This window comes from Rhinopithecus roxellana, chromosome 9, assembly GCF_007565055.1.
Source record: "Rhinopithecus roxellana isolate Shanxi Qingling chromosome 9, ASM756505v1, whole genome shotgun sequence".
In the NCBI taxonomy this organism is placed as follows: domain Eukaryota; kingdom Metazoa; phylum Chordata; class Mammalia; order Primates; family Cercopithecidae; genus Rhinopithecus; species Rhinopithecus roxellana.
In genome coordinates, this window is record NC_044557.1 from 91,631,031 (window position 1) to 91,646,422 (window position 15,392).

Genomic DNA, 15,392 nt, shown 5'->3' on the forward strand with positions numbered 1-15,392 from the left:
GTTAGCATTTTTTGAGTATTTTTGTATTATCAGGAATATTGGCCTGTAATTTTCTTTTTTTTGGTATTGTCTGTCTAGCTTTGGCCTTACAAAATGAGTTGGGAGGTATTCCCTCCTCTTTAGTTTTTTTGTAGAACTTGAGTAGAACTGGAATTAATTCTTTTTTAAATGTTTGGTAGAATTCACCAGTGAAACCACCCGGTCCTGGACTTTTCTTTGTTGGGAGCTTTTGATTACTGATTCAGTTTTCTTTTCTTTTTTTTTTTTTTTTTGAGACGGAGTCTCGCTCTGCCGCCCAGGCTGGAGTGCAGTGGCCGGATCTCAGCTCACTGCAAGCTCCGCCTCCCGGGTTCCCGCCATTCTCCCGCCTCAGCCTCCGAGTAGCTGGGACTACAGGCGCCCGCCACCGCGCCCGGCTAGTTTTTTGTATTTTTAGTAGAGACGGGGTTTCACCGTGTTAGCCAGGAGGGTCTCGATCTTCTGACCTCGTGATCCGCCCGTCTCGGCCTCCCAAAGTGCTGGGATTACAGGCTTGAGCCACCGCGCCCGGCCGCTGATTCAGTTTTCTTACTTGTTATTGGTCTATTCAGTTTTTCTATTTCTTTATCATCCAGTCTTGGTAGATTGTGTGATTCTAAGAATTCATTAGTTTTTTCTAGGTTATCTAGTTGGTTGGCATATAATTGTTGATAGTAGTCTCTTATGATCATTTGTCTTTCTGTGGTGCCACTTATAATGTGTCCTTTTGTATTTAATTTAATTCATTTGTGGCCTCTCTTTTTTTCTTGGTTAGTCTAGCTAAGGGTTTCTCAACTATGTTTATCTTTTCAAAAAACAAACTCTTATTTTGTTGATCTTTTTTAGTCTTTTACTATCTTGTTTGTTTCTGTTCTACTGTATTATTTCCTTCCATCTGCTCACTTTGGGCTTAGTTTATTCTTTGTCTAATTCCTTGAGTTGTAAAATTATGTTGTTTATTTGAGATTTTTCTTTTTTTCTAATGTAGTCAATAAACTTTCTTTTTAGAATTGCTTTTGCTACCTCCTATAAGTTTTGGTTGTGTTTTTGTTTTGTTCATCTCAAAGTATTTCTAATTTCCCTTATGATTTCCTTTTTGGCCCAATGGCTATTTAAGAGTACCATTTAATTTTCATCAATTTTTGAATTCCCCAAATTTCTTCCTTTTTATTTCTAATGTAATTCCACATACTTGAATGATTTCCATTCTTTCTTTTCTTTTTCTTTTTCTTTTTTTTTTTTTTTGAGGTGGAGTTTCGCTCTTTCGCCCAGGCTGGAGTGCAGTGGCATGATCTCAGCTCACTGCAACCTCTGCCTTCCGGTTTCCAGCGATTCTCCGCCTCAACCTCCTGAGTAGCTAGGACTACAGGCACCTGCCACCACACCCCGCTGATTTTTTTTTTTTTTTTTTTTTTCAGTAGAGACTGTGTTTCACCATGTTGGCCAGGCTGCTCTCAAACTTCTGACCTTGTGATCCTCCCGCCTCGGCCTCCCAAAGTACTGGGATTACAGGCGTGAGCCACCGCGCCCAGCCAGTTCTTTTAAATTTATACAGACTTGACTTATGGCCTAATATGTTGTCTGTTTTGGTGAATTTTTCATGTGAACTTGAGAATACTTTGTATTCTGCTGTTGCTGGGTGGCATGTTTGGTATGTGTATTAGAATTTGTTGGGTTATAGGGTTATTCACATCTATTTCCTGGCAGATGCCCAGATTTTCTAAAGAGGAATATGTGGCTTAGAGACTCAGAGGAGTTAAAACAGCATGCTCAAGATTACCTATTTAGTAAGTGAGGGGGAGGGATTTAGGCCCAGCTGATTTGATGTTATTTGCATGTTATGGTGGTAGTCCAGGAACAATCAAATTCTTATCACTGAGCCTACTTTTATAAATTATTTTCCTTTATTAAATAATTTACTTTTGACAAATTCCTCTTGAATATATTTTCTTTTTTGTGTGTATGCTAAACTACTTTTGTCTGTGTAGTTTAATTTTAAAAAGCATTAATTCGTTAAACTCAGCCTCTTAATATGACAAATTTTTTAAAAAGTCTTTCATTATGAACTTCAAGTCTTTCTTTTTCTCTTTGTGAAAGTTCATAAAATTTGAGGCTTGTAGAGGCTTAGTTTCTCTCTAATGATTTTCATTCAGGTTTAACCTTCACAATTCATTTTAAGTTGAGAGATACTTGAAATGGTTTAATTAAACCTTTAACTGAGTAGTAATTGATTTATTATTTTGGTCTCTCGTTATAACATGAAGGCACTGAAATCCTCTGGTTTATTTTATAGCCTTTTAATCTTTTTTGCTCATGTAGGAAGTGATCTGCAGAAAGACTTTTCATTTTCTTCTTTTCCTCATCAAACCTCTGGCTGTGATCCAAGAAGAAATTTCCTAATGGACCAAGCTCATTCTCGTGTGTGTGATCACATGTGCGTGTGAGTGTGTGATCATACCTCTGCATGTATGTATATGGGTGTGCTTGCGAGTACACATGTATGTGTGTATATGGGTGTGTTTCTGTGCATGTGTGTGATTGTGCATATAGTCATGTTTGTGCACATATGTGTGTGATTGTGTATATGGGCATGTTTGAGCACATGTGTGTGTATAGATGGTGTGTGAGTGTGCATGTGTGTGATACTGTATAGGCGCATGTGAGTGTGCATGTGTGTGATTGCATATCTGGGCGCATTGTGAGTGTACGTGTGTGTGTGATTGTGAATATGGGCACGTTTGTGAGTGTGCTGTGTGGTGTGGCACGTGTAAGTGCGTGTGTGTGTGGTGGGCACATGTATAAGTGCACATTTGTGTATGAGATTGTGTATACAGTACATTTGTGAGTGTGCACATGTGTATGTGGTTGTGTACATGGGCGTGTGTGAGTGCGCGTGTGTGGTTGTGTGGGTGCTTGTGTATGTGTGTATGATTGTGTATATGGATATGTGTGTGCACATGTATGATTTTGTATATGGGTGTGTATGAGCATGTGTGTGTGAGTGTGTGTGCACACACATGCATTCATTTATCCTGATGGAGGCTGGGGCAATTGAGGAAGAATGTACATAGGTCTCCCGAGAGCCTTATTTTGGCTCTCCCATCTTCCCTCTCATTTCAGACCCTCGGTAGGAACTCTTCCTTTCTTATCTTTCCTTTCCTTTCCTCTCCCCTCCCCCTTTCCACCTCTGTAGTCATTAACTGTTTGTTGGGTGCCTACTGTATGTCTGGGTGCTGTGCTAGGTGCTGGGGCTACAGGAGGGGCCCACAGGCTGTTGACTCTGGCCGCCTAGCTGGCGAATGGCAAATAGGCAAAAAGGCAGTTTCAGTGCAGCAGGGTGAGTGCCTCTGCGCGGTTAAGTTCAGGCTGCTAAAGATGTCCTCTGATGTGAGGGTAAAAGGAGGCTTCCCAGGGGAAGTTGATGTCTATGTTTAAATCTGTATGTTGTCTCTTCTGGGCATTTACCACAAATCAAGTCATTCTGAGTGCATGTACGAACGTTGAGCCCTCTGATATGCGTGGTCAGCCGTGCAGTGTAGTGGAAAGGGCACACGTCTTGGAATCAGACTTAGGCTCCGTTCCTGGAGCTTTCACGTGATTGCTGGGGCCTTGGCTGGCACATAGGGACCTTTGTGCAGGTTACAAAAGGTGTCACCATTCTGAGGGGATGAGCTAGTAACAGAAGCTCTTTCTGGGTGAGCAAACATAAAACGTGCTCAGAGCTGATGCAGCCAGTGCCGGAGCCCACAGCTTGGCTAGTGGAATTTGGCCCTGGCGAGTCTTCAGTCACCGCCTCACACAGGGCACAGTCTGCACCACAGCCTTAAAGCTCTGCTGGGGGCTAAGACAAGTAGCATGGCCCCTCCAGGCTGTGACTTTTGTCATCTGTCAAAGGGAGATAAGATACTGGCCTTTTTCATAGGTTCTGAGACAAGTGCATGTTCATACATGATGCCTTAGTCCATAGTGACTGCCTGATAGACATTGTACCCTCCTGTACCTTACATCCATGTACTTTCCAGCCCAGGGAGTGGGGTCACACTGAAGCTTGTCACTGCATGAGACTATCATCATTTTCCTGCAGAACTTAGTGAAGAGGTCAAAGTGTGTTATTTCTGTGCTTAGATATTAGTTGAACTGTCCAAAGGACTTGCTATGACATGGGTATGAAGTTCACTGACTTTGAGGCAAACAGGTCTCTATTCAATTGTTGATTCTGCCATTTATTAATTCCCTGACCTTGGAGCAAAGTCAGTGACCTCGACTATATGATGGGGATCGTACTAATGCTTCCCTTGGGGATTAAATGAGGACATGCATGTGAAGTGCTTAGCATGGTGCCTGAGATATGTGTGCTTGATAATGATTAGTTATCACCATTATTTACATGGCATTTCCACGATATGGCTGGTAAAAGTATAAGGAACAGGCTTGGGATGCCTTCATCCTCCCTGGTGCCTGGCATTGTGGAACAAGATGCAATCTGTCCCTGCGAAGGGGATATTGCAGTCCTCATAAACCTAAGAGGCTTGTGTTCCCTTATTTTTGATAAATAATTCATTGTCTCCCCTGTTGCTTCCTGAGCTTTGGAAATAAACGTCAGGGAGATTGACTGTCAGGGCCTTAAAATGTTAGTCTTTCAGGATTTTCTGAAATTCTGGAGTTGGCGTGACTAGAGATTGAGCTGCCCTGTGCAAGTGCTGGGAAGCTGGCCTTATCCAGGGTTTCAGGCATAATAAAATTTGTGTGTCTTTAATTCTGTATTGGATTTCCTGGTGTAAGAGCTATTTTAAAATGAAGAACTCAAGGAAAAAATGCATATTGAGTCAGAATGAATGAGAATGCATGTACATCAGGCAATCATATTATCTAACTGTGGGCCAGGTGGGAGGATAATAGTTTCTTAAAAGAGATATTCTAAGTCAGAATCTTAATGACTATGGCCATAATATTGAACAGTTGCCATTTATCAGTCACCTCCTGAGTTCTGTGCTCAGCATCGTAATGGATTGCTTTTATCGGTAGTGACTCTATAAAATAGAGGCAGTTTTGTGTTTATTTTTCACATTGGAAACGGAGGTTCAGGGGAGATTTGAACCCAGGTCAGTCCAGCTCCAAGCCAGCATTCTCTGCACAGCACAGATTGTCTCTATTAAAGTATCTAGAGCTGACCTTTTCTTACCCATGCTTCAGGGGTATATGATTCTGCAGAAACATTTTTGTCTGGGAATAAGGAAACCCAAATTCCAGTTCTGTGTGCTCAGTAGCTGGTTCTGGAAAATGTGCCAAGCCACCTGAACTGTTGCATCCCTTGTTTCTTTTCCTACTGAGGACATTATGTTTGCTACATCCATCTTTTAAGATTTTTATAAGGCTAAAATGAGACAATAGCTGGGAAAGTGCCTTGCAAACTTGAGTGATGCACAAATAAAGGGCTTACATTATTAAATTTTTGATAATGTTGGGCTACTTTTTTCATAATGTTCATGTAGTGTTTTGATTGAGTTAGAAGAAATCCTTTGGCTGATTCTCTGCCCCTTGCCAGTTTTTGGCCTTGGATCTACAAAGATGATTTTCTGACTAAGAGGAAGTTGTCCCCAAACCGTGGATTTAGAGCAGGGTTAAGAGGCTCTGTGGCTCGGCCCTTTCTTCCTGTTGGAAACTGGGGACGCAGGAAATGGCTTCTTTTCCAGATATTTCTTTTCCTATCATCAAACAGTGGATCAGTGTGTTCTTATTAATTGTATCTACTCCACGTCTAGCTCTGTTCAAGACCCTGTGGGACCCAGGAATTAAAAGGCCAGCTCAGACCTCAGGGTTTTTCATAAAAGGTGGGGAAAAATAGGAACAATCAGGGAGTGGTCCGGGCACATACACACCCTACGTGTGTGTGGCTCACACTGTGATTCGAATCAAGCTGTGGGGATAGTCATCCTGCTCAGCTGGGGACACTTCATGGAGGAGGCACTGAGGTCTTAACTGGACCGGACATGTTAGGATTTGAACTGGAGCTTGGTGTCTGATTGGTAGTGAAGGAGGTGGTCACAGTTGGGGAGAATAGTACAAGTAAGTGAAAAGAGACAGGCATTCTCTGTATATATTTGGAGAAGTCTAGAAAATTGCCCTAACAGTCAAGGGGGAGGAAGAAGGAAGTGTGGCCACTGTGTGTGTGTGTGTGTGTGCGTGTGTGTGTGCGCACGTGCATATGTGTAGGGTTGGATCACGTGCTAAAGGACCTTGAAGGCCAGGCCTGAGAATTGTGGGCAAAGCATCCAGAACAATGGAAGGTTCTAGAGTGAGGGAATGACAGATGAGGGATGGAGACAGAGAAAGCCCAGAGCAGGAAGCTGGAATCTGGAAACTGTGTGCAGGGATCTGGGTGGTGAGGTTGCTGTGTGAACAGAGAGGGGATTTACTAGACAGACATCTTTAGGGCAAAGTCCATAGAGTTTAGCGACAGATTAAATAAAGGAATTTAGAGGGAGGAAGAAGAATTAAAGCTAACTCCATTGAAATGTTTTGATTTAGAGGTTACATGATTTTCCTTGCCCAGTTCCAAGGTTCTCAGCTCTGCCATAAAATGCGAGTAGTTGACAGCAGCAACTCATTTTCAGAGCTTAAATTATTCAAGTTCGTTTATGAATATTTCATTTTTAGCTAGCTAATTGGTCTTGAGGATCTGAATTATGGATGCAGCAAGCTGGAAGATTAGTTTTGTCACCATCATGTTTGAGGTTTTCCAAAGCTTTCAGGCCGATTTTATTTCTTCCTTGCCGTGGAATTAATTGTACATTGCTCATCAGTTTAATTCACCAGAGTTGCTTGCTGGCTGCCTGCTGTGCAGGGCACCAGGTTAGGTGCTGAGGGGGATACAAAGTAATCAGGACAGGGACTCAGCCTTCGGAGTCTCCAGTCTGGGGGAGGGGAGACTCACGATGGATGCTGTACCGCACACTGTGCTGTGCTCTCTAGCACATGCAAGCACTGTGGCTCCGTGTGCTCCATTGAGTCTGTGTGGAGAAAACACTGGGTACCCCGCAACAGTAAGTTTACTCAACTCAAGCTTAAGGGCACAGTTCTCCGCAAGACGAGCAAGTCCGCCCAAGACTCCTGATCCCAACCACAAGTTTAGGGGGGTCTCCTGGACCACCCTTACTTCTTCCTTACTACTACAGATTTGGAAGGTCCCTATGGCCTCTCTCAGCTTTGAGAATTTGCTAGAATAACTCACAGAACTCAGGAAAGCCCTGTCCTCATTATTATAATTTGATTATACTCAAAGGATGCAAATTAGCCAATTAAAGGGAGAGAGGTGTGTGGGTAAAGTCGCAGACTGGGAAGGTCCCAGACGAGCTTTTGGTCCACCCATGGAGTCCTGAGCAAAGTTACCTCTCTCCTGGCTACAATGTAGGATAGCACTCAAGAGTATTTCTAATCAGGGAAGCTCACTCGAGCCTTGGTATCCCGAGTTTTTATTAGGATTCCGTGACACACTGCCCACATGTCGCCTTTTAGTCCCTGTCTCTCCTGTAGGTTCTGACTGATGCCTTTTGTTTTCCAAAGTCCCCATCATAAATCCCATTGTTTGTCTGGTGGCCAAAGTCCCTGGGTAAACAAAGATGCTCCTATCAGGAGGGACATCCGGGGGCCCAGAAATCACCTCCCTGTAGCCAAGGGCAAAGGCCAGACTTCTCTTTGGGTAAAGTTAATTCTTCACTACACAATCGCATCCTCGTAGAGTGTTTCAGGGGAGTGGCTTGTGTCTGCGGGATGGCAGAGTCTGTCACTGGGTTTAGACCTGGGTCACAGACTTCAGTAAACTGTTAGGCACCCTGTTTCTGGAACTCAGCTGACATGACACGAGGTGGGTGTTTTGTAGCCTTTCTGCTAATTCTGCTTCTCTGATATGAATTGCTGCTTCAGTAGGTTGTGCAAGTACACATTGTTGTGAAAAAGAATAAGGAGAAAGTTTTAAGGGAAATGGTTTCTTCTTACTCTGTACGTTCTATTTCTTTCCTCCCCTGTCCCATGCACATGGGCTGGTTCTCCTGTAAACACAGCCTTTGTTCTCCTTGTTTAAATCTAGGGAGGGCTCCCAGGGCCTTCTGTCCCTTGTTTTATCTGGTTTACCTTCCTATCGTTAAGTACCTTCTCCTGCTTTGTGCTCCCCTGCCCTCCATGCCCCAGGGAGACAGAGTGAAGGCAGGAATCTCGCTGGCTGCCCTGGTGCAGTGCTCTGGTTTGGATCTTTCAGCCGAAGCTGACCTACTCACCAGTGGTGTTGCAGTTCGGTCGAAGCTCTGTTCCAGCAAGAGCCCTCCTTTCCCAGGAAATCTCTTGCCTCATTCTCGTGCCAGGTTTCCGTGAGGTCTTGGGTACCCCATACCGAGGCAGGCTCCTTTGTCCAGATTCCCTGTGGTCAGGCTGTTGTGTCCCTGCAGACTCTGCCCCAGACTGTCCTGCCTATCTCTGTTCCCTTCTGCCCAGTGGCCTCCCTCTGATTTGTGAGCACAAGTGACTTACTTAATGGGTCCTCATGGTAGTAGCAGTAGATAAAGTGGCTGGTGTCCTACTGCGTAGAGCAACAGCTTTAGAGAGAGCAGGAAGGGACCTGAGAGACATCCTCATATCTACAGATGCACGTGTACCCAAGATAGTGCCCGCTCACCCCTGTTCTCTGTCACCCAGGCTGGAGTGCAGTGGCACGATCTCGGTTCACTGCAAGCTCCGCCTCCCAGGTTCATGCCATTCTTCTGCCTCAGCCTCCCGAGTAGCTGGGACTACAAGTGCCTGCCACCACGCCCGACTAATTTTTTTTTTTTTTTTGTATTTTTTGTAGAGATGGGATGTTACCGCATTAGCCAGGATGATCTTGATCTCCTGACCTCGTGATCCACCCACCTCAGCCTCCCAAAGTGCTGGGATTACAGGCATGAACCACTGCGCCCAGCCCCGCTCACCCCTCTTAATTCCCACCTTCATTCTGGAGATGAATGCCTTAAAAATTAACACTAATTGAGAAGAAACACAAGTTGTAAAATGATTTTAAACTTGCTCTAAAGCAGCTGTGATCATGCCATTGAAAATCACTAGGTCGCTAGGAAACTGGAAAAATATTGTTATTGTCTTTAGTGCTATAATTTGTGGCTTTAGATTGTAATTATTTTTTCTTTTTCTTGCCAGGACTATTTGACTCTAATAATTATGACTCCTTGAAATAATCTGAATAGTTGTGTAACTCATTAAGGGCATGAAAAGCTCAGCAGCCTATGAGAACGCTTTGCAGAGAAGTCCCTAAGCAGTTTCTGAGAACTGGATTTCGGTAGAAATGGTGCTTAACAAGGGGCAGGATTTGTGAGCAGGGGGTTGACAGCCGCAACTTAAAATCCTCCCAGCATTGCTGAAGAAAGATGTACAGAGATGCCAATAAACTGATTTTCTTGAATCAGAACATTAGAACATTGATTGCCCATTAGTACACAGATGCAATGATATTAGCACCAAAGATAATTGTTTGCAGCTGTGGAATCACTTCAGCTTTTTCATTTTTAATAAAACGTGAAATCTGAACATATCCTCACACTTGAAGGGTGAACGTGAGCCCTGCGGTGCCGTCTCATGTGACTCCATTGTGGCCTCTTGTTTCCTCTGTAGAGTTTTTGGTCATGAAGAGGAAGAGAGGCAGGCCTAAGGGGTCCACGAAGAAGCCCAGCACAGAAGAGGAGCTGGCAGAAAACATCGTGAGTCCGACTGAGGACAGCCCGCTGGCTCCGGAGGATGGGAACAGCCTGCCTCCAAGCAGCTTGGAGTGTAGCAAGTGCTGTCGGAAGTTTTCCAACACGCGCCAGCTGCGGAAGCACATCTGCATTATCGTGCTGAATTTGGGTGAGGAGGAAGGAGAAGCAGGTAAATGCTGCCAAATGGCTGAACATGTCAATTTCTTATGAAGAGGTGTATCTGCTAATACCGTGTTTCACTGGGTCAGTTATTACTTGGAAATAGCCCATATTTATTCAGCTCTCACCCATCTGGAAAAGTGCTTATTTTCTTAATGATGACTGACTATTACTGTAAGTAATCTCTGAAGTGAATGTGTCATCTGGGAGTTGATGCCCATGGCATGTAGGTCAGGGGGCTGCTTTGCTAGATGCTTTGAGAGTTGCAGGGATGGTAAAACACAGCCTCTACCTTTGCTGAGCTTATGTTCTGGGAAAGAAGACAAGGTTTTAAATGCATCATGTTAATGGATAACCAATTGTCAACAGGAGAGAGCATTCTGATGGAAAGTCAGGAGCGAATCTGGTGTCACAGTTTGGGTGGTATTGAATTAAAGGAAGGAAGGATGTCTTATGGGATGGATGGGGCCGTGTGGGCCGAAGTACAGCAATTAGGATCCTCAAAGCTCCTATGAGGGACCTTGATGGGCCAGTGTTGGCTGAGGACTAGATTTTGGTGGGCATTCGTGAAGAAAATAAAGACTATCAGGTACTTCCTTCAGAAACGTTCTTGACTAGGCTTCAGCTCTGAAGCAGCTTCTAAGAGAGGCTGAAAGGCGGATGAATGTGGCCAGGGGATGACGTTGCTGTGGGGTGGCGTGTCTGCAGGTGGCCTTCGTCAGAGGAATGAAATAGCAAGACTGCACTGGCGTGGTTAGGGCCTCTGCTGCGGGTTCTGTTGTTGGGTCCTTGCACCACTTTTGAAGCCTTCAAACTGTACCCCGTGTTTAAGTTCTTTCTGTTTCGTATTGTGCTAACCATGTTATGTGGGAGGCAGTTCTCGTTAAGAACATAGGCTCTGGGTTACGGCTATCTGGGTTTGCATCCCAGCTTCTGCACTTATTAACTTCATTTTGCCTCAGTTTCCTCATCTGTAAAATCGGAATAAAAGCAGTACTGTCTCCTCTGGTTGCTTTGACAATTAAGTGAGATAGGACTTGTAAAGTGCTTCCAGTAGTACTTGCCATATCAAAAGCACCGAGTGAATGCCAGCTATTACAGTGAGCCGTTCATAACCACATGGATACAGTACTGTTATCATCCTTCTTGCTTCATGGATAAGGGCGTTTAGACTCTGAGGGATTAAGTAATTTGTTTAGGGTCCTTTAGTTAGTAAGGGGACCTGGCCTTTGAACCCAGGCCGTTCTACTCTGACCCCTGTTCTTAAATTCTTCACTATAAATGCCTCCCTGCAATGAGCAAGACTCTTGGTTTGCAAAACCCTATCATAGTTTGGGTGAATTATTGAGTAACTCATCAACTAATATTTATGGAACATCTAGGTTGGTGGCCAAGGCTCATTGCCAACATCTGTACAAGTTGTAGAAAATACCAGACACTGTTCCCTCTCATAAATAACTCTCAAGGCAATGATGTAAAACCCTGTGGGGCTGCACGGGCTCATGAAAATAACCCATGAGGTTCAAAGGAGGTGGAGCTGTCCCTAAATGGAGCCTGAGTAATTGCCGTGTGAGAGCTGTAGCCTGGGAGTGCTGTCGTTTCAGAAGAATCCGTATCGTGTTTCAGAACCTAAAGTCCTTTTGGGAAATAAAGATAATTTTAGAAATGAAATGGTTGAAAGACGAAGGATTAGGATGGACCTCCCCTGAACCCGAAGCTCTGATTTCTAGTGATTTGTTAATCACTGGATTTGGGTTATGGAGTCTTTCCCCCACCCTATTATGCGTGCATGCACACACTCTCTCTCTCTCTCTCCCTCTCTCTCTCTCTCCCCCTTTCTCTCTCTCTCTGTCTCCCATGCATACACATGCATGCCCCCTGCTCCAGCACAGCTAGGTAATGATGTTGTGTTTTCATCAGTGCTAGCCATCGAGGCAGCTCTGCTATCTGTAGTTTCTGCACTGCCTGAGCCATTCAGAGAATCCAGTTCTCTCCGACCATTTGGTGCTGTCTTCTCGAGAATCCCTTTTGTTTGTACCTTCACAGGGTTTTTCCTGTCAGGTTCCCTGTGAGACACTCCTAGAGTCTGCACAATTATGGCTAGAAATCAGAGACTTCGCTCTTTTGCAACACTAAATTTTTCTGCTTCCCATTCTTCCAGACCTCAGGTCAAGCTCAGGGTTTGAGGCTCAAAGTCAACAGCACAGACCCTGGAGGCCCAGAAGTTCAGTTGAGTCTCTGGCCGTCGTTCCCCAGTCTGCACTGCCCTTAGCGTCAGCTCTCTAAAACAGAGGTCCCCAATCCCTGGGCCACAGGCTGGTACCGGTCTGTGGCCTGCTAGGAACCAGGCTGCACAGCAGGTGAGTGGTTGGTGAGCCGGCATTACCACCTGAGCTCTGCCTCCTGTCAGATCAGCTGCGACATTCACTTCTCATGGGAACATGAGCCCTACTGTAAACTGCGCATGCAAGGGATCTAGGTTTCGTGCTCCTTATGAGAATCTAATGCTTGAGATCTGAGGTGGAACAGTTCCATCCCCAAGCCACCCCACCCCACCATCTGTGGAAAAATTATCTTCCGTGAAACCAGTCCCTGGTGCCACAAAGGTTGGGGACTGCTGCTCTAAAACACCGTGCCTCAGTGTCTCCCCATCACAGCAGAGTGCAGAGTCTTTCCCTGCGTGTTCAAGACCTTCACCAAAACCGTCTTTCCATGTGGCTCGGTCAGTGCCATAAAGTATTCTGTTTGTACCAACCAGGGTACAATTGATGAAAACTTAGGTTTTTATCCATTTTTAACTGTTGTAAGCAATGCTTTAATAACTATTCCTAAATGGGTGTGTGTGTGTTAGTATGTATACGTATTTGTAGACTTGTGTTATGATTTTTCTAGGATCGATTCCTGAAAGCAGATTGCTGGGTTGGAAAGTATATTAATATTGCCAGATTTCTCCCCAGAAAGCTCACATCAACTTAGATTCCAGGAGTGTCTGAGAATGCCTATTGGATATTATTACTTTTGTTTGTTTTAGTTTTTAATACCTGTAATGAAACAGAAAATACTAAGAAAGTAAAAATATTCCAAAATTTCACTGCCTGGGGTCAATGACTGTTACATTGAAAAAGAGAAGGCCCTCCTCCATTCTGTGTACACACATATGTATTTTTCAGAACTGAAATTATACGTAATATTCTGTGATCTTTTTTCACTCAATGTGGGAGATAAATTTTTCATCACAATATTTTTTATTTAACAAGCTGTTTTCTAGCGCTTTTTTTATGTGACAGTTGCTGTTCTCAATGTTTTACAACTAATAGTCATTTTACTTCTCATGGTAGCTTAAGAGGTAGGCACTATTGTTTTTTTTTTTTTTCTTTTGAGATGGAGTTTTGCTCTTGTTGCCCAGGCTGGAGTGCAGTGGCACAATCTCAGCCCACTGCAACCTCTACCTTCCAGGTTCAAGTGATTCTCCTGCCTCAGCCTCCCAAGTAGCTGCAATTACAGGCATCTGCCCCCACACCCGGCTAATTTTTTGTATTTTTAGTAGAGATGGAGTTTCACCATGTTGGCCAGGCTGGTCTTGAACTACTGACCTCAGGTGATCCACCACCCTTGGCCTCCCAAAGTGTTGGGATTACAGGTATGAGCCACTGTGCCAGGGCAAGGTAGGCGCTGTTGTTATTCCCATTTTATAGAAGAGCAAACTAAGGCACAGATGTTTCAGCTGTTTGCTTTGGTCACACAGCCCGTAAGTGGTGGAGCTGGTTGTGAGCGAGGTGGTCTGGTTCCAGGGTCTGTGCTTTTGACTGCTGTGCTGTGTGTCCTTACCCAAAACAGTGTTGCTTGTTGTCATTTTTAAAGGCTGTACAGCATTTCTTCATATGCATGGGCTTACCTCATTTTACTTCATTGGTCTCTAGTTGATAGGCATTTAGAATTGTTTTAAAATTTTCTCTCTGATCAAAAAGCAGTACTCAAGTGAACAGTCCCGAGCATGCATTTTAGATTTATTATTATTATTTTTTGCACTTGTGCCATTATCTTAAATGACTAATAATGTAATGCTTGTTAAGTTTTTATTTAATGAGCTGTTTTTTAGTGCTTTTTATTTTGCAGTTGCTGTTTCTCAGTGTTTCACAGCTAACAGCTCTTTTAACTCTCATAGAAGCTAAGAGGTAGGCACTGTTGTTATTCCCATTTTATAGAAGAGGAAACAGAGGCACAGATAGTTTCAGCAGTTTGCTTGGCTAGATCACACAGTCTGTAAGTGTGTCTATTAGTTTCCTTTGTACATTGCTTTGTTTTTCTTTTGCATTAGGAAAATGCAAATAGGACATATTTTACATTTTGACAGACATACATATTGTCAAACCGCCCTGTAGAATGTGCATATCAATTATTTTTCCGTCATGGGTCATGTCCTCAGATGGCCTTTATCCTTTTCATCTTGGGTTGTGTCAGCCTCTATCCTTGCTAGTCTCTTTTGTGGACAGTTGGCTTTCATTGTTTTAATTTACTGCTCCTTGGTCACTAGTGGGCTATCTCTGTTCCAGTTATTAGTTATTGGTGGGTTTTGTGTGATTGGGGGCATTCCTTGTTCATGCACTTTACTTATACCTTTGAATGATCATATATGCTGAAAATATTTTCTGCAATTTGTCGTTTGTCTTTTAATTTTCTTTGTAGCACTGCTTTTCTTCCTTTTGCATTTTGCTGGAGTTTTAAATGTCTGTATTGTCACCACTGTTTGTATCGTATTGTCAGATGTATCGTTTACATTTTTTGCCCTTTTATCGTAGTTTACAAAATTTGCCTCATATCCCCTCCAATTTAAAAAAAATGCTTCTATTTATTTGTCTGTTATCTGTATGATTTTATTTTATGTATATCTTTGATTCATTTGGACATTGCATTTTTGTTTTCTGTAAGTTGGGAAGTCAGGCAGTTATAAAGTTGACTTTTTAACAACCTGGGGATTAAGGGCACCATCCCACTGTCAACAGTTATTTTCAAGTATAGCTTTTGACTCTCCTCAAACTTAACTAGTAATAGCCTACTGTTGACCAGAAGCCTTACCAATAGTCAATGAACACATATTTGGTATGTTATATGTATTATATACCATTTCCTTATAATAAAGTAAGCTAGAGAAACAGAAACGGTATTAAGAAAGTGGTAAGGGGCCGGGCGCGGTGGCTCAAGCCTGTAATCCCAGCACTTTGGGAGGCCGAGACGGGCGGATCACGAGGTCAGGAGATCGAGACCATCATGGCTAACACGGTGAAACTCCGTCTCTACTAAAAAATACAAAAAACTAGCTGGGTGAGGTGGCGGATGCCTGTAGTTCCAGCTACTCGGGAGGCTGAGGCAGGAGAATGGCGTGAACCCGGGAGGCGGAGCTTGCAGTGAGCTGAGATCCGGCCACTATACTCCAGCCTGGGAGATAGAGCGAGACTCCACCTCAAAAAAAAAAAAAAA

At 43.7% G+C, this 15,392-nt stretch overlaps 1 protein-coding gene across 2 annotated transcripts in view; it reads left to right on the plus strand.

Moving 5' to 3' along the window:
• Positions 1-15,392, plus strand: part of ZFAT (zinc finger and AT-hook domain containing) — a 239,570-nt gene that overhangs the window by 66,327 nt on the left and 157,851 nt on the right. For both annotated transcript variants that reach the window (XR_004059297.1, XM_010380280.2), the window contains exon 3: positions 9,673-9,924. Coding sequence is in view for 1 of the 2 variants with exons in the window: in XM_010380280.2 (XP_010378582.1) it covers positions 9,673-9,924 (252 nt within the window). In the remaining variant the exon portion in view is untranslated. The remainder of the gene's footprint in view (positions 1-9,672; positions 9,925-15,392) is intronic.